This window comes from Garra rufa, chromosome 17 (assembly GCF_049309525.1).
Source record: "Garra rufa chromosome 17, GarRuf1.0, whole genome shotgun sequence".
Taxonomy (NCBI): domain Eukaryota; kingdom Metazoa; phylum Chordata; class Actinopteri; order Cypriniformes; family Cyprinidae; genus Garra; species Garra rufa.
In genome coordinates this window covers 43,455,631-43,476,057 of record NC_133377.1, presented here as the reverse complement: position 1 = coordinate 43,476,057, position 20,427 = coordinate 43,455,631, and the positions used below count along the sequence as shown (strand labels likewise).

At 29.3% G+C, this 20,427-nt stretch overlaps 1 protein-coding gene across 1 annotated transcript in view; it reads left to right on the top strand.

Moving 5' to 3' along the window:
- The first annotated feature begins 9,039 nt into the window (after positions 1-9,039).
- Positions 9,040-20,427, top strand: part of slc6a18 (solute carrier family 6 member 18) — a 33,547-nt gene continuing 22,159 nt past the window's right edge. The window contains exon 1 of the mRNA XM_073821710.1: positions 9,040-9,256. Within this exon, the coding sequence (XP_073677811.1) occupies positions 9,103-9,256 (154 nt within the window). The 5' untranslated portion in view covers positions 9,040-9,102. The remainder of the gene's footprint in view (positions 9,257-20,427) is intronic.

Sequence of the window (20,427 nt, the reverse complement as noted above, 5' to 3'; positions counted from 1 at the left end):
CCGTTTCTAACAAATTAGCTCCTAAATTCATCGGCCCGTTCACTGTCACCAAGATCATTAGTCCAGTGGCAGTCCGCTTCAAACTTCCTCCAGCGTACAGGAGAATTCATTCCGTGTTCCATGTTTCCAAACTGAAGCCTGTTTTTCACTCACCTATTAATCCGCCTACTCCGGTTCCCCCACCGCCGCGTCTCGTAGACAGGGAACCCACCTATTTGGTAAATCTTATTCTGGACTCCAGATGGAGGGGACGCGGATTCCAGTACTTGGTGGACTGGGAAGGTTACGGTCCGGAGGAGAGAAGTTGGGGCCCGGCTAGGGACATACTGGATCACTCCCTTATCGATGATTACATTCGAGGGGTAGGCTCGCCTGGGAGCGCCAGGAGGCGCTCCTAGGAGGAGGGGTACTGTCACGGTTCATGGGTTCACAGGTTCATTCTCTCTCTGTGTATGGCTGTGTGTGTGTGTTCTGGTTGTGTGTGGGCGTGGCTGTCTGCCATTTTCTTTAATAAACGGCATTGTTCACTCGCTATTGAATCCAGTCTGATTAATCATGACATTGAAACATTAGATGAGTTTGAATGGGTCTCAACGGCTCATTTGTACATTCCGTCTATGGGATTTTTGGTGGTTTTGACAGTCTGGTTTACGAAAGCCATAATCCAGATCAATCTGAAAAGATATAGCAACCCGGGTATGAAGGTCTGGGCTGAGTTTGGTGGTTCAAGGTTGAAAGCTCTAGGAAGAGATAGTGTTTAAATTTTGGCTCAGAATAATAAAACCCTCATTTCAAATCAGGACTCGGAATGTGGATCGCAAATCGTTTAACTTGCGAAATAATTCACAAACCCGATCCAAAGTTTTGATCTGAATCAAATGATTCGCAAACCCGCTACAAAGTTTAGATCTAAACCAAAAACATAGCGATCCGCACTCAAAATTCCAGATCTGAATAAAAATTTGCGCACCATCATTTCAAATCAGGACTTGGAGCGGGAAGCGTGGATCAAGAATCGTTTAACTCACCAAAAAATTCACGAACCCGCTCCGAAGTTTCAATCTGAATCAAATGATTCGCGAATCCGCTCCGAAGATTGGATCTGAATCAAATGATTCGCGAACCCGCTCTGAAGTTTTGATCTGAATCAAATGATTCGCGAACCCGCTCCGAAGTTTCGATCTGAATCAAATGATTCGCGAACCCGTTCCAAAGTTTCGATCTGAATCAAATGATTTGCGAACCCGTTCCAAAGTTTTGATCTGAATCAAATGGTTCGCGAATCCCCCCGAAGTTTCGATCTGAATCAAATGATTTGTGAACCCGGTCCGAAGTTTTGATCTGAATCAAATAATTTGCAAACCCGTTCCAAAGTTTCGATCTGAATCAAATGGTTCGCAAATCCACTCCGAAGTTTCGATCTGAATCAAATGATTTGTGAACCCGGTCCGAAGTTTCGATCTGAATCAAATGGTTCGCAAATCTGCTCCGAAGTTTCGATCTGAATCAAATGATTTGCAAACCCGCTCCAAAGTTTCGATATGAATCAAATGATTCGCAAATCCACTCCGAAGTTTCGATCTGAATCAAATGATTTATGAACCCGGTCCGAAGTTTCGATCTGAATCAAATGATTTGCAAACCCGTTCCGAAGTTTCGATCTGAATCAAATGGTTCACAAATCTGCTCTGAAGTTTCGATCTGAATCAAATGATTTGCAAACCCTTTCCGAAGTTTCGATCTGAATCAAATGGTTCACAAATCTGCTCCGAAGTTTCGATCTGAATCAAATGATTTGCAAACCCACTCCGAAGTTTCGATGTGAATCAAATGATTTGCAAACCCACTCCGAAGTTTCGATCTGAATCAAATGATTTGCAAACCCGTTCCGAAGTTTCGATCTGAATCAAATGGTTCGCAAATCTGCTCCGAAGTTTCGATCTGAATCAAATGATTTGCAAACCCACTCCGAAGTTTCGATCTGAATCAAATGGTTCACAAATCTGCTCCGAAGTTTCGATCTGAATCAAATGATTTGCAAACCCACTCCGAAGTTTCGATCTGAATCAAATGATTTGCAAACCCACTCCGAAGTTTCGATCTGAATCAAATGGTTCACAAACCCACTCCGAAGTTTCGATCTGAATCAAATGATTTGCAAACCCACTCCGAAGTTTCGATCTGAATCAAATGATTTGCAAACCCACTCCGAAGTTTCGATCTGAATCAAATGGTTCACAAACCCACTCCGAAGTTTCGATCTGAATCAAATGATTTGCAAACCCGTTCCGAAGTTTCGATCTGAATCAAATGGTTCGCAAATCTGCTCCGAAGTTTCGATCTGAATCAAATGATTTGCAAACCCACTCCGAAGTTTCGATCTGAATCAAATGGTTCACAAATCTGCTCCGAAGTTTCGATCTGAATCAAATGATTTGCAAACCCACTCCGAAGTTTCGATCTGAATCAAATGATTTGCAAACCCACTCCGAAGTTTCGATCTGAATCAAATGGTTCACAAATCTGCTCCGAAGTTTCGATCTGAATCAAATGATTTGCAAACCCACTCCGAAGTTTCGATCTGAATCAAATGATTTGCAAACCCGTTCCGAAGTTTCGATCTGAATCAAATGGTTCGCAAATCTGCTCCGAAGTTTCGATCTGAATCAAATGATTTGCAAACCCACTCCGAAGTTTCGATCTGAATCAAATGGTTCACAAATCTGCTCCGAAGTTTCGATCTGAATCAAATGATTTGCAAACCCACTCCGAAGTTTCGATCTGAATCAAATGATTTGCAAACCCACTCCGAAGTTTCGATCTGAATCAAATGGTTCACAAACCCACTCCGAAGTTTCGATCTGAATCAAATGATTTGCAAACCCACTCCGAAGTTTCGATCTGAATCAAATGATTTGCAAACCCACTCCGAAGTTTCGATCTGAATCAAATGGTTCACAAACCCACTCCGAAGTTTCGATCTGAATCAAATGATTTGCAAACCCGTTCCGAAGTTTCGATCTGAATCAAATGGTTCGCAAATCTGCTCCGAAGTTTCGATCTGAATCAAATGATTTGCAAACCCACTCCGAAGTTTCGATCTGAATCAAATGGTTCACAAATCTGCTCCGAAGTTTCGATCTGAATCAAATGATTTGCAAACCCACTCCGAAGTTTCGATCTGAATCAAATGATTTGCAAACCCACTCCGAAGTTTCGATCTGAATCAAATGGTTCACAAATCTGCTCCGAAGTTTCGATCTGAATCAAATGATTTGCAAACCCACTCCGAAGTTTCGATCTGAATCAAATGATTTGCAAACCCGTTCCGAAGTTTCGATCTGAATCAAATGGTTCGCAAATCTGCTCCGAAGTTTCGATCTGAATCAAATGATTTGCAAACCCACTCCGAAGTTTCGATGTGAATCAAATGATTAGTGATACTCAAAGTTCCAACCTAAATCAAATGATTCGCGGACCCGCTTTGTTGTACCGATCTGAATCAAATGTTTCACAAACCCACAGCAAAGTTTAGATCTAAAACAAAAATATTGCGATCGGTACTTAAAATTCCAGATCTGAATAATGATTTGTGAACCATCATTTCAAATCAGGACTCGGAGTGCAGATCACAAATCATTTAACTCGTGAAATGACTCTTGAGCCTGCTCCGCAGTTTTGGTCTGAATCAAATGATTCGCGAACCTGCTCCGAAGTTTTGATGTGAATCAAATGATGAGCGATACACAAAGTTCCGACCTCTATCAAATAATTTGCAAGCTTTATAGTACCGATCTGAATCAAATGATTCACAAACCCGCTACAGTTTAGATCTAAAGCAAAAAAATATAGCCATCCACACTCCAGATCTGAATAATGATTCACGAACCATCATTTCAAATCAGGACTCAAAGTGCGGATCTCGAATCATTTAACTTGCGAAGTTCCGATCTAAATTAAATGATTTAACCTGCGATACGCACTTTGAAGTCCCAAACTGTATCAAATGATTCACGAAAAAATGAATCATTTTGCAGCACAATGGTTGAACTGATTCTGAGTTTCGAAAAGCTCAGTTTCACCCATCACCCATCTTTTGAAATGAACGTTCGAAAGCCACAAGTTTGAATCAGATACAACATTAAATTAAACAAGCAAAAAAGTATGTTTTTTTGAATGAATTATGCTCATTGTCTTTCAATAATTCAAGCACGTTTCAAGCATCCCTTCAGGAAACTATTTTCAAGGGTTTCACAAGCCTTAAATTAAAATAAAAAGTTAAATTCAAGTACTTTAAGCACCTTGTAGGAACCCTGTTTTAAATACTTTAATTCTTTATTTTATTATTATTTTATGATTTAATACATGTGCTAGTGTTTAGACATTTTATGTTTAAACTAGTACCTTGCTTAACACTTAACCATGTTTTACAAAATTCAGCTTATTAAAAAATCCAGGACATGTTCATGATAGCTTTAGATGAATTATTTTTTTCATTTGCAGAATAAATGTGTCTCTTGTACACACTACTGTAAATTTGATATCTTAAATGAGTTTGAAGAGAAAAACTCATTGCATCTGCTCACAGTCACCAGCAGATGGCGCTATCAGAACAACACTGACAGTCAGACAATTACATTTAATTACATTTATTTAGCAAAAGAGACACACGTGTAAACTTGTGTTTGTAATTAAAATATGCCAAACCAACTAAAAAAAAAATTATAATTTAATACAATTTCTTCCATACTTTTTAAAGTGGCTTAAATCCATTTTAATGAATTTCTGAATAAAAAAAAATAAATCCTCTAGAAAATCAAACCTTTAGTTTCGTTTTTTAGGTAAACACAAACACAATGTCAAAACATCAATCTAAATAGCTCATACACACATTTTATTCAGTCAGAACACATTACAACTGATCAAAAGTGACAGTACAGACATTTAAAATGCTACAAAAGATTTCTACTTCAAATAAATGCGGTTCTTTTGAACTTTCTACTCATCTGTGAATCCTGAAAAATAAAATGCATCAGTTTCTGCAAAAATATTGGGCAGCCCAACTGTTTTCAACACTGATAATAATCAGAAATGTTTCTTGAGCAGCAAATCAGCATATTAGAATGATTTCTGATGATCATGTGACGCTGAATACTGGAGTAATGATGCTGAAAATTCATCACAGAAATAAATTATGATTTAACAAATATTTACATAGAAAAAATGCTGTTTTAAATTATAATAATATTTTAAAAAAAATCTGTGTTAAATGTCACAATAATTGCAAAGAAACAGCAAACACATGGAATCAAAAGTCATATTTTGAAGTATTTTTTCAGTGTTCAGTGGACATCCGTTTGTTTTTGACAGACAAAAACAAAAATGCTTTAAAATATTTTGCTACTTAAATATAAATGTTATATAATATTTAGTTTACATTTATTTATATTGTACAACATTTTATATTATTATTATATTAAGACTGCATTAATGATGCTGAAAATTCAGCTGTGCACCACAGAAATAAATTATATTTTAACAGATATTTACATAGAAAAATGCTTTTTTTAAATAATATTAAAAAAAATGTCACAGTAATTGCAAACAATTGCAAATGCATAGATTTAAATGTGATATTTTGAAGTATTTTTTCAGTGTTCAGTGGCTATCCGTTGCTTTTTAATTTTTACATTTAACATTTTTTTACATTTTAAAATGCTTTAAAAATTTTGCTACTTAAAAAAAATATTATATAATATTTAGTTTACATTTATTTATATTGTACAACATTTTATATTATTATTATATTAAGACTGCAGTAATAATGCTGAAAATTCAGCTGTGCACCACAGAAATAAATTATATTTTAACAGATATTTACATAGAAAAATGCTTTTTTTAATAATATTTAAAAAAATTCTGTTAAATGTCACAGTAATTGCAAACAATTGCAAGTGCATAGATTTAAATGTGATTTTTAAGTATTTTTTCAGTGTTCAGTGGATATCCGTTGCTTTTTAATTTTTACATTTTTAATTTTTTTACATTTTAAAATGCTTTAAAAAAATTTGCTACTTAAAAAATATATTATATAATATTTAGTTTACATTTATTTATATTTTACAACATTTTATATTATTATTATATTAAGACTGCATTAATGATGCTGAAAATTCAGCTGTGCATCAGAAATAAATTATATTTTAACAGATATTTACATAGAAAAATGCTTTTTTTTAATAATATTTAAAAAAATTCTGTTAAATGTCACAGTAATTGCAAACAATTACAAGTGCATAGATTTAAATGTGATTTTTAAGTATTTTTTCAGTGGTTCAGTGGATATCCGTTGCTTTTTAATTTTTACATTTTTTTACATTTTAAAATGCTTTAAAAAATTTTGCTACTTAAAAAATATATTATATAATATTTAGTTTACATTTATTTATATTTTACATTTTATATTATTATTATATTAAGACTGCATTAATGATGCTGAAAATTCAGCTGTGCATCAGAAATAAATTATATTTTAACAGATATTTACATAGAAAAATGCTTTTTTTTAATGATATTAAAAACATTCTGTTAAATGTCACAGTAATTGCAAACGCATAGATTTAAATGTGATATTTTGAAGTATTTTTTCAGTGTTCAGTGGACATACGTTTGTTGTTTTTGACAAACAAAAACAAAAATGCTTAAAATCTTTTGCTACTCAAATATAAATGTTATATAATAGTTTACATTTCTTTATATTTTACAACATTTTATATTATTATTATTATATTAAGACTGAAGTAATGATGCTGAAAATTGAGCTGTGCATCTGAAATTAATTATGTTTTAACAAATATTTACATAGAAAATTGTGAAATATTTGTATAATTTAAAACAGCAGTTTTCTGTGTTAAATGTCACAATAATTGTGAAGAAATGGCAAACACATGGAATTAAACGTAATATTTGTAAGTATTTTTTCAGTGTTCAGTGGACACCCGTTTGTTGTTTTTGACAGACAAAAACAAAAATGCTTAAAATCTTTTGCTACTCAAATATAAATGTTATATAATAGTTTACATTTCTTTATATTGTACAACATTTTATATTATTATTATATTAAGACTGCAGTAATGATGCTGAAAATTCAGCTGTGCATCACAGAAATAAATTATATTTTAACAGATATTTACATAGAAAAATGCTTTTAAATTTTAATAATATTTTAAATTCTGTTAAATGTCACAGTAATTGCAAACAATTGCAAATGCATAGATTTAAATGTGATATTTTGAAGTATTTTTTCAGTGTTCAGTGGATATCCGTTGCTTTTTAATTTTTACATTTAAATTTTTTTTACATTTTAAAATGCTTTAAAATTTTTGCTACTTAAAAAATATAAATATTATATAATATTTAGTTTACATTTATTTATATTTTAAAACATTTTATATTATTATTGTTATATTAAGACTGAAGTAATGATGCTGAAAATTCAGCTGTGCATCAGAAATTAATTATGTTTTAACAAATATTTACATAGAAAATTGTGAAATATTTGTGTAATTTAAAACAGCAGTTCTCTGTGTTAAATGTCACAATAATTGTGAAGAAATGGCAATCACATGGAATTAAACGTAATATTTGTAAGTATTTTTTCAGTGTTCAGTGGACATCCGTTTGTTTGTTTTTGACAGACAAAAACAAAAATGCTTTAAAATATTTTGCTCCTTAAATATAAATGTTATATAATATTTAGTTTACATTTATTTATATTGTACAACATTTTATATTATTATTATATTAAGACTGCAGTAATGATGCTGAAAATTCAGCTGTGCATCACAGAAATAAATTATATTTTAACAGATATTTACATAGAAAAATGCTTTTAAATTTTAATAATATTTTAAATTATGTTAAATGTCACAGTAATTGTAAACAATGGCAAACGCATAGATTTAAATGTGATATTTTGAAGTATTTTTTCAGTGTTCAGTGGATATCCGTTGCTTTTTAATTTTTACATTTTTAATTTTTTTACATTTTAAAATGCTTTAAAATTTTTGCTACTTAAAAAATATAAATATTATATAATATTTAGTTTACATTTATTTATATTTTAAAACATTTTATATTATTATTGTTATATTAAGACTGAAGTAATGATGCTGAAAATTGAGCTGTGCATCAGAAATTAATTATGTTTTAACAAATATTTACATAGAAAATTGTGAAATATTTGTATAATTTAAAACAGCAATTCTCTGTGTTAAATATTTCTCTGCTAAATTTTTTCTGTTAAATGCATGATTTCTGATGATCATGTGACACCGACGACTGCAGTAATGATGCTGAAATTTCAGCTGTGCATCACAGGAATAAATTATGCTTTAACAGATATTTAAATAGAAAAATTCTGTTTTAAATGTAAAATTTTTTTCAAAATTTCCTGTATTTTTTATCAAGTAAAATCAGCTTTGCTGAGCACAAGAGACTTCTTTCAGAAAGCATTGAAAACTCTTACAGCCGCTGAACTTTTAATTAAGTAAACATATGAGCAGATAAAAGTGAAACTACAAGTCATATTTATTCTCTTATTATCCATCTAATGAGTGTTGCCTCTCCTTTGATAGTAAATCATAGTTGATAAGAGATATCAAGCTCACAAATACTCGTTATCAGTCACTCTTTATAAGCAAAGCAAAGGTCTAAACCCGGCCTCGTTTAGTAAAGAGTAAAAATAATGAGGTCACGAGCTGATGATTATTTGCCAAAACTGTCATGAATCTAGTCTTAATTAACCTTAATCTGACTATTTCCAAAGTGTTTCTGTGCCTTCCCATTACGAGAAAGGACTTTGTTTTTAGCCGAATTATATAAAAACATAATGAGGACTATAAAATATTACAGCTGGAGCAACCTTTGCATCTTGGTTTTTACAATGAAAACAAGGATTTAGGAATGGAGTTACACATTAAACTCCAGCACAGAGCTGTGCGATTGCATTTTAAACGAATGCATAAATTATCCGCCCCGTTTCTGGTTAGTCGTGCGAGTACATAACCCACCGTCACACGTGCAGGACACAGTCACATCAGGATGGACACCACCAGCATCGCCAGCGGAGCCTCCAGCGCTCAAGAACGGCCCAAATGGGACAATAAGGTCCAGTATCTGCTCACCTGCATCGGCTTCGCTGTGGGACTCGGGAACGTCTGGAGATTCCCGTACCTCTGTCAGATCTACGGAGGAGGTGACTGGATTTCACATTATTACGTGGGAAACAACGGATTTGTGCATTATTACATCCACTTGTGCACTGAAAAACAAACAGGATTTACTTTGACATTTTCATTCAGAAATTGATGGTTAAATGTCACAATAATTGCAAAAAAATGGCAAAAACATGGAATTAAACGCCATATTTTGAGTAGGATTTTTTTTTAAAAACTTAGCAATTTTCCGTGTTCAGTGGATTTTTGTTTGTTGTTTTTGACAGAAATATTTTTTTAAATATATTTTTCAACATTTTATATTTTATTTTATAGTATTTAATCAATTTTTAGATCTTATTTTAGTTAACGTTATATATGTATAATTTTTTATACTCGTTTATTTTTAGTCAACACAAGCTAATGGTTTAAAAATCAACTTGTGCACTGAAAAACAAACAGGATTTACTTTGAAATTTTCACTCAGAAATTGATGGTTAAATGTTACAATCATTGCAAAAAAATGGCAAAAACATGGAATTAAACGTGATATTTTGAAGAAGGACTTTCTTTTAAAATTTATAACAATTTTCCGTGTTCAGTGGATTTTTGTTTGTTGTTTTTGACATAAATATATTTTACAACATTTTATAGTATTTAATCAATTTTTAGATCTTATTTTAGTTTACGTTATACATGTATAATTTTTTATACTCATTTATTTTAGTCAACACAAGCTAATGGTTTAAAAATCAACTTGTCCACTGAAAAACAAACAGGATTTACTTTGACATTTTCATTCAGAAATTGATGGTTAAATGTCACAATAATTGCAAAAAAATGGCAAAAACATGGAATTAAACGCCATATTTTGAGTAGGATTTTTTTTAAAAAACTTAGCAATTTTTCAGTGTTCAGTGGATTTTTGTTTGTTGTTTTTGACAGAAATATTTTTTTAAATATATTTTACAACATTTTATATTTTATTTTATAGTATTTAATCAATTTTTAGATCTTAATTTAGTTAACGTTATACATGTATAATTTTTTATACCCATTTATTTTAGTCAACACAAGCTAATGGTTTAAAAATCAACTTGTGCACTGAAAAACAAACAGGATTTACTTTGACATTTTCATTCAGAAATTGGTGGTTAAATGTCACAATCATTGCAAAAAAAAAGGCAAAAACATGGAATTAAATCTCATATTTTGAAGTAGGACTTTCTTAAAAAATGTATAGCAATTTTCAGTGTTCAGTGGATTTTTGTTTGTTGTTTTTGACAGAAATATTTTTTAAATATATTTTACAACATTTTATAGTATTTAATCAATTTTTTTGATCTTATTTTAGTTAATGTTACATATGTATAATTTTTTATACTCATTTATATATTTATTTTATTTTAGTCGACACAAGCTAATGGTTTAAAAATCAACTTGTGCACTGAAAAACAAACAGGATTTACGTTGGAATTTTCATCCAGAAATTGATTGTTAAATGTCACAATAATTGCAAAAAAAATGGCAAAAACATGTAATTAAACGCCATATTTTGAAGTAGGATTTTCTTTTAAAATTTATAGCAATTTTCCGTGTTCAGTGGATTTTTGTTTGTTGTTTTTGACAGAAATATTTTTTTAAATATATTTTTCAACATTTTATATTTTATTTTATAGTATTTAATCAATTTTTAGATCTTATTTTAGTTAACGTTATACATGTATAATTTTTTATACTCGTTTATTTTTAGTCAACACAAGCTAATGGTTTAAAAATCAACTTGTGCACTGAAAAACAAACAGAATTTACGTTGAAATTTTTCATTCAGAAATTGATGGTTAAATGTCACAATAATTGCAAAAAAAATGGCAAAAACATGGAATTAAATCTCATATTTTGAAGTAGGACTTTCTTAAAAAATGTATAGCAATTTTCAGTGTTCAGTGGATTTTTGTTTGTTGTTTTTGACAGAAATATTTTTTAAATATATTTTACAACATTTTATAGTATTTAATCAAATTTTTAGATCTTATTTTAGTTAACGTTATATAATATAATTTTTATAGTATAATTTTTACGTTATATAGTATAATTTTAGTATAATATAATAAAATAACGTTATATAGTATAATTTTTTATACTCATTTATATATTTATTTTATTTTAGTCAACAAGCTAATGGTTTAAAAATTAACTTGTGCACTGAAAACAAACAGGATTTACGTTGGAATTTTCATTCAGAAATTGGTGGTTAAATGTCACAATAATTGCATAGAAATGGCAAAAACATGGAATTAAATCTCATATTTTGAAGTAGGACTTTCTTAAAAAATGTATAGCAATTTTCCGTGTTCAGTGGATTTTTGTTTGTTGTTTTTGACAGAAATATTTTTTTAAATATATTTTTCAACATTTTATATTTTATTTTATAGTATTTAATCAATTTTTAGATCTTATTTTAGTTAACGTTATACATGTATAATTTTTTATACTCTTTTATTTTTAGTCAACTCAAGCTAATGGTTTAAAAATCAACTTGTGCACTGAAAAACAAACAGAATTTACGTTGAAATTTTTCATTCAGAAATTGATGGTTAAATGTCACAATCATTGCATAGAAATGGCAAAAACATGGAATTAAATCTCATATTTTGAAGAAGGACTTTCTTAAAAAATGTATAGCAATTTTCAGTGTTCAGTGGATTTTTTGTTGTTTTTGACGGAAATATATTTAAAATATATTTTACAACATTTTATATTATTTAATCAATTTTAGATCTTCTTTTAGTTAACATTATATATGTATAATTATTTATACTCATTTATATATTTATTTTATTTTAGTCAACACAAGCTAATGGTTTGTTAGGATAGGACAATATTTGGCTGAATTTAAAAAAATCTAAATTGAGAAAAACAAACAGGATTTACTTTAATATTTTCATTCAGAAATTGATGGTTAAATGTCACAATCATTGCAAAAAAACGACAAAAACATGGAATTAAACGCCATATTTTGAAGTAGGATTTTCTTTTAAAATTTATAGCAATTTTCCGTGTTCAGTGGATTTTTGTTTGTTGTTTTTGACAGAAATATTTTTTTAAATATATTTTTCAACATTTTATATTTTATTTTATAGTATTTAATCAATTTTTAGATCTTATTTTAGTTAACGTTATATATGTATAATTTTTTATACTCATTTATTTTATTTTAGTCAACAAGCTAATGGTTTAAAAATCAACTTGTGCACTGAAAAACAAACAGGATTTACGTTGAAATTTTCATTCAGAAATTGATGGTTAAACGTCACAATCATTGCATAGAAATGGCAAAAACATGGAATTAAATCTCATATTTTGAAGTAGGACTTTCTTAAAAAATGTATAGCAATTTTCAGTGTTCAGTGGATTTTTTGTTGTTTTTGACGGAAATATATTTAAAATATATTTTACAACATTTTATATTATTTAATCAATTTTAGATCTTCTTTTAGTTAACATTATATATGTATAATTATTTATACTCATTTATATATTTATTTTATTTTAGTCAACACAAGCTAATGGTTTGTTAGGATAGGACAATATTTGGCTGAATTTAAAAAAATCTAAATTGAGAAAAACAAACAGGATTTACTTTAATATTTTCATTCAGAAACTGATGGTTAAATGTCACAATCATTGCAAAAAAACGACAAAAACATGGAATTAAACGCCATATTTTGAAGTAGGATTTTCTTAAAAAATTTATAGCAATTTTCAGTGTTCAGTGGATTTTTGTTTGTTGTTTTTGACAGAAATATTTTTTTAAATATATTTTACAACATTTTATATTTTATTTTATAGTATTTAATCAATTTTTAGATCTTATTTTAGTTAACGTTATATATGTATAATTTTTTATACTCATTTATTTTATTTTAGTCAACACAAGCTAATGGTTTAAAAATCAACTTGTGCACTGAAAAACAAACAGGCTTTAATTTGACATTTTCATCCAGAAATTGATGGTTAAATTTCACAATAATTGCGAAGAAACGGCGAACACATGGAATTAAACGTCATATTTTGAAGTAGGACTTTTCTTAGATTTCTTATATAAAATTTCAGTGTTCAGTGGATGTTTGTTTTGTTGTTTTTGACATTTTTTATATTTTACAACATTTTATTTTATAGTATTTAATCAATTTTAGATCTTATTTTAGTTAACATATATGTATAATTTTTTATACTCATTTATATATTTATTTTATTTTAGTCAACACAAGCTAATGGTTTGTTAGGATAGGACAATATTTGGCTGAATTAAAAAAAAAACTAAATTGAGAAAAACAAACAGGATTTACTTTAATTTTTTCATTCAGAAACTGATGGTTAAATGTCACAATAATTGCAAAGAAAAGACAAACACACGGAAATAAATGTGACATTTTGAAGTACAATGAATAAAATAGGATTTGTGTAAAATTTACAGCAACAATCTCCAAAAACATATTTTTTCAGTGTTCAGTGGACATCTGTTTTTTTTGTTTTGACAGACAGAAACAATTTCAACTTCAAAATTGCTTCAACATTTTTGCAACTTGAAAAATATAAATATTTTATGATATTTAATTTACATTTATTTATATTTTACATTTTATATTTTATTTTATATCTTATTTCAGTTCACATTATATATGTGCACTTATTTATACTCATTTATATACTTATTGGACAATATTTGGCCAACTAGTTGAAAAACTGGAATCTGAGGGTGCAAAAAAAATAAAATAAATAAAAGATAAAAAAATCTAAATATTGAGAAAATTAACTCCTGCAGTGAAAAACAAACAGGATTTACTTAGAAATTTTCATTCAGAAATTGATGGTTAAATGTCACAATAATGGCGAAGAAACAGCAAAAACATGGAATTAAACGTCATATTTTGAAATAGAACAACTAAAATAGGATTTTCTTGTCAAATGTACAGCAATAATCTAAAAAAAAAAAAAGTTAATGAATTAACTAACAAGCAATATATTTATTTAAAGCTTAATTACAATTGCTCAATGTTTGTTCATGTCTGCAGTCCATTAATGTTAACAAATGAGAACTCTGTATTCATTATAAACACTTATATAATTGACTTTGGTCTCAATTGTTAACAATTGTCAACATTAATTTTAATGTTAGTGAATACAGATATTGTTAATTTCTGTATTGTTAATTGTTAGCTCTACTGAATAACACAGTTAACTAATGTTAACTAATGAACCCTTTCAGTAAAGTGTTAGAATGTAAATAATTTATAACTGTTGTTGAAAGTAATTCATTTATCTTGCCGAAAGCTGAGGTTATTAAATAATAAATCAAGCTAAGTAATAATCAGATCAATCACGATAAATTGTCGTGTCATTTACAGCCGCACTTCAACATAAAATCGATAACAAAGTTAAATATTCGATAACAAAACTGGGTCATCAAATGCAGTGAAGCGTTTTACATTTGCATCGATGCATCTAGCAAAAACGGTTTAAGCATAAAAACATTGTTTGTTTTTAAAAAATATTTAAAAGTTTTCTCTTTAATTTAATTGCATGTTTGTTTTTGTTTTTCTGAGCAAAAAATAAATATCATGCATTTTCCCCTAATTTACAGGAGACACCGATTAAAATGTCATTCAGTGTCAATCTTGTCAGGCATATTTACAACAGAAATCAATTTATGACAAATTACAAATTCAGTTCAAATACTAATTACAGTAGTTAGGTTTTGCCCATTTGTCAGTAAGAATTTTTCCTCATATAAAACACAATCAAATTTAATAAGCTCCCTTAATCTTTTATAAATTTTAATATGAACAAGTCAGAATGAGCATGTTGTTTGAATATTGTGTTACACTGAATGACAATCTAACATTATTTCAACCAAATATTGACTTTTTATTCTCCAAAAACAAATTTGAAATCTTAAAAGCAGACACTTGGACTTACATTTAATGTGCTTTCTATGGATATAAATGCTCATAATACGATTGCAGTTTTTTTTTAAAGGATTACCTGAGTAAATATTATTCACACAATGGCAGTAAATCATTCATAAATCACTGATTCTGAAAAACGAATGTCACTAATGTTTTCATGTTTATTAATGTTCATTAATGCAATGCAAGGATTCACATTAGTACTCTTTATATTTTCATAATGCAACTTTTAAGTCTTTGCATTTCAAATTGAGGTTAAATGCATTGACATTTTATCGAAACGGCAAAATAATTGAGTGTTTCTTAATGACAAAATGTCCTTAAGTACCTACAAAGTAAATAAACAATAAGAGAGAAAAAACTATATTTAAATGATTTAATATCTTTTCAGGAATATTGATATTTTCAAGTGTTTTCCAAATTTTTACGCACTTTTACAAACCCTGTTTTTTAGTGCTTAAGTGTTTAAATAATTTATGTATCATTTTTTTATGATTTCAATAACTATAAGCTTTTTAATCAACTCGCAAACCCACTACAGTTCTTGCATTCAGCCCAGTTTGTAATGTTTAATGATATTAGTTGACTGATATCAAAACATTGAATGTATTTTCTTTCTGTTAGCTTTTTTAAAAAATATGAAGGGGTATGAATACTTTTGCAAGGCACTGTATATCAGTAAGGTAGTCAGAATACAAAGATCATGTAACTTAAATACATGCATTCTGGATATTATGTATCAGACTCCAAAAATCAAGTACTCCAGGGTATGATACTATATTATTACACTCATAATCAGATTACAGGTATTTTTAATAGATTACCTGATTAAATATTATTCACACAATGGCAGTAAATCATTCGTAAGTCATTGATTCCGAAAGACTAATGTCATAGCTGTTTTCGTGTTTATTCATTTTCATGTAATGCAGAGATTCCCAAACGTTTTAAATAATGTCATTTTTAATGCTTTACATTTCAAATTAATGTTAAATGCATTGACAAAATAATTCTGTGTTTCTTAACAACAAAATGTCTTGCAATGACGCTAATAAAAGTCAGTAAACAATAAAAAATAATATTTCAACCATATGTTAAACGTTTATGTTTAATGTTTTATGCATTTAATCACAAGTGTTTTTTTTTTAACTCACATGAATTTCTTTCTGTTGCACATGAGTTATTTTGAAGAATGTGGGTAAGCAAACAATTGCTGGTCCCCAGTTACTTCCATTGTATTTTATTTATTTTCCCCCATTATCAAAGTCAGTGGGGACCAGCTACTATTATCCAAACTCTTCAAGATGTCTTCTTTTGTGTTCAGCACAAGAAAAACAATTAATAACTTTCACTTTAGACATAACCAACTGTGTTTTTATGGAATCCTTGTGTGTTTTAGACAGTATTAGTGAATCAGATGCAAAAGATAGCTTAGTCTAATAATCAGGTTCTGTTTGACAGGCTTTTAGCGCACGCTTCAGGTGTAAGTAATTCAATAACTTATAAACGTGTAATTATCCACAATAATTTCTTTATGAAAAAAAAAAGTAATAAATAATGCACAATTGCTGTAATATCCAGCCTCAGCATAGCTTTTGTATATATTCTTTCAGATAGGAGACGATATGAAAGATGAATAAATGCTAATTTATTTATAATTAATTATTTATAATTTATTTATAATAATTATATATAAGTAGCCCATAGAACCGCTTGTGGGAAAGTTGTATAATTTGGCACACTGATAGAGGACAGTCTGAAATGTCTCCATAGCCAATTTGGAGTCTCTAACTCAACCTCTCTAGCGCCACCACTTGTCCAAAATTTCACTTTCTTTCTGCTAATAACTTTTAAACCGTAAGACGTTCTTTTTTTCTCTGAATGCTTGGGTCATGCCGAGTCAAATGAACACAAAAATTCAAAAATCTTAAGTTTTTTTTTCTTATTTTTCTATTTTTAATAGTTAATAAAAAAGCTACTTTTTCGAACTCGTCCTAGATGGTTTGTCTGATTTCCACCAAAATTGGCTCAGATCATCTTCAGACCATGTTGGCAAAAAGTTATGGAATTCAAGTTGATTAGTCGAACCATTCTCGAATAACGCGCAAATGAATTCGACAAAAAGCACTCAAACATGGATGTGAGGCTATATCTTCTGCAACTGTTTCTCGTTTTGAGACCAAACTGTGGTGTGTTATAACAAGCATTACCTGAGTCTACCTGTAGTGTTTCAACACAGTGCCACCTAGTGGTCAGGAGATATTAAAAATGTCTACTTTTGCTTATAACTTCTCAATGATTTGGCCCAAAATCTCAAAACTGGTCTCGTTAGATTCGGATCCATGTCAGCCATTTTGGGCATCAACCATTTAAAATTTTGTCATAAATGCTATATTTTACAAACATATTGACGTATCGTTACAAAACTCACTGTGTCTTCAGTACCATGCCCTGACAGTACTCAAAAAGTGGTCAAATGTTATAAGGAAATTTTGACCTCACACTAAACGTACCACATCGATTTGACAGCGCCACTTGTTGGTCAAACGAAATAAGCCATTAAATCATATCAGTAGGCATAATTGCTGCTTGTATATCCATTGTATTTATGTTAAATGTATATTCAGAAAACGAGAATAATTCACTTGTGTTGAGTACAAACGTTTACACCACAAAATCAGCATGTGGACTAATAGGTAACAAAATAATTGCATTTTTTTATTTAAAATTTGCATGAAAAGTGACAATTACTTAAAGTTCTGGTTTGTTTCTGTAACACTGTTATTTTATGTTTTAAAAACAATTCTACTATGCAATTTAAAAGACATTAATGGTCATTATAACGCATTTTTAACTATATAAAATATAATGTGATTTTGCAGGAATTGTAATCAGGTGCTAAAAATAATGCCCATTAGAAGTCAATTGAACCAATAAGATCACTCTGTCCTTATGGAGACCAGATTTCTCATGACACCGGCAAGGTTTAAAGCACATGAGTAACTCGATATTGTGATGCATTACTTTCCATAAAAAGTAACCAAGTAACGTAATTAGTTACTTTTTTAGGGAGTAACTCAATATTGTGATGCATTACTTTCCATAAAATGTAACAAAGTAACGTAATTAGTTACTTTTTTAGGGAGTAACTCAATACTGTGATGCATTACTTTTCATAAAAAGTAACCAAGTAACGTAATTAGTTACTTTTTTAGGGAGTAACTCGATATTGTGATGCATTACTTTCCATAAAAAGTAACCAAGTAACGTAATTAGTTACTTTTTTAGGGAGTAACTCAATATTGTGATGCATTACTTTCCATAAAATGTAACAAAGTAACGTAATTAGTTACTTTTTTAGGGAGTAACTCAATACTGTGATGCATTACTTTTCATAAAAAGTAACCAAGTAACGTAATTAGTTACTTTTTTAGGGAGTAACTCGATATTGTGATGCATTACTTTCCATAAAAAGTAACCAAGTAACGTAATTAGTTACTTTTTTAGGGAGTAACTCGATATTGTGATGCATTACTTTCCATAAAAAGTAACCAAGTAACGTAATTAGTTACTTTTTTAGGGAGTAACTCAATATTGTGATGCATTACTTTCCATAAAAAGTAACAAAGTAACGTAATTAGTTACTTTTTTAGGGAGTAACTCAATATTGTGATGCATTACTTTCCATAAAAAGTAACAAAGTAACGTAATTAGTTACTTTTTTAGGGAGTAACTCAACATTGTGATGCATTACTTTCCATAAAAAGTAATTAAGTAACGTAATTAGTTACTTTTTTAGGGAGTAACTCAACATTGTGATGCATTACTTTCCATAAAAAGTAACCAAGTAACGTAATTAGTTACTTTTTTAGGGAGTAACTCAACATTGTGATGCATTACTTTCCATAAAAAGTAATTAAGTAACATAATTAGTTACTTTTTTAGGGAGTAACTCAATATTGTGATGCATTACTTTCCATAAAAAAGTAACAAAGTAACGTAATTAGTTACTTTTTTAGGGAGTAACTCAATATTGTGATGCATTACTTTCCATAAAAAGTAACAAAGTAACGTAATTAGTTACTTTTTTAGGGAGTAACTCAATATTGTGATGCATTACTTTCCATAAAATGTAACAAAGTAACGTAATTAGTTACTTTTTTAGGGAGTAACTCAATATTGTGATGCATTACTTTCCATAAAATGTAACAAAGTAACGTAATTAGTTACTTTTTTAGGGAGTAACTCAACATTGTGATGCATTACTTTCCATAAAAAGTAACCAAGTAACGTAATTAGTTACTTTTTTAGGGAGTAACTCAATATTGCAATGCATTACTTTCCATAAAAAGTAACCAAGTAACGTAATTAGTTACTTTTTTAGGGAGTAACTCAATATTGCCAATGCATTACTTTCCATAAAAAGTAACCAAGTAACGTAATTAGTTACTTTTTTAGGGAGTAACTCAACATTGTGACGCATTACTTTCCATAAAAAGTAACAAAGTAACGAAATTAGTTACTTTTTTAGGGAGTAACTCAATATTGTAATGCATTACTTTCCATAAAAAAGTAACCAAGTAACGTAATTAGTTACTTTTTTAGGGAGTAACTCGATATTGTGATGCATTACTTTCCATAAAAAAGTAACCAAGTAACGTAATTAGTTACTTTTTTAGGGAGTAACTCAACATTGTAATGCATTACTTTCCATAAAAAAAGTAACCAAGTAACGTAATTAGTTACTTTTTTAGGGAGTAACTCAATATTGTGATGCATTACTTTCCATAAAAAAAGTAACCAAGTAACGTAATTAGTTACTTTTTTAGGGAGTAACTCGATATTGTGATGCATTACTTTCCATAAAAAAGTAACCAAGTAACGTAATTAGTTACTTTTTTAGGGAGTAACTCAATACTGTGATGCATTACTTTCCATAAAATGTAACCAAGTAACGTAATTAGTTACTTTTTTAGGGAGTAACTCAATATTGTGATGCATTACTTTCCATAAAATGTAACAAAGTAACGTAATTAGTTACTTTTTTAGGGAGTAACTCAATATTGTGATGCATTACTTTCCATAAAATGTAACCAAGTAACGAAATTAGTTACTTTTTTAGGGAGTAACTCAATATTGTGATGCATTACTTTCCATAAAAAGTAACCAAGTAATGTAATTAGTTACTTTTTTAGGGAGTAACTCAATATTGTGACGCATTACTTTCCATAAAAAGTAAC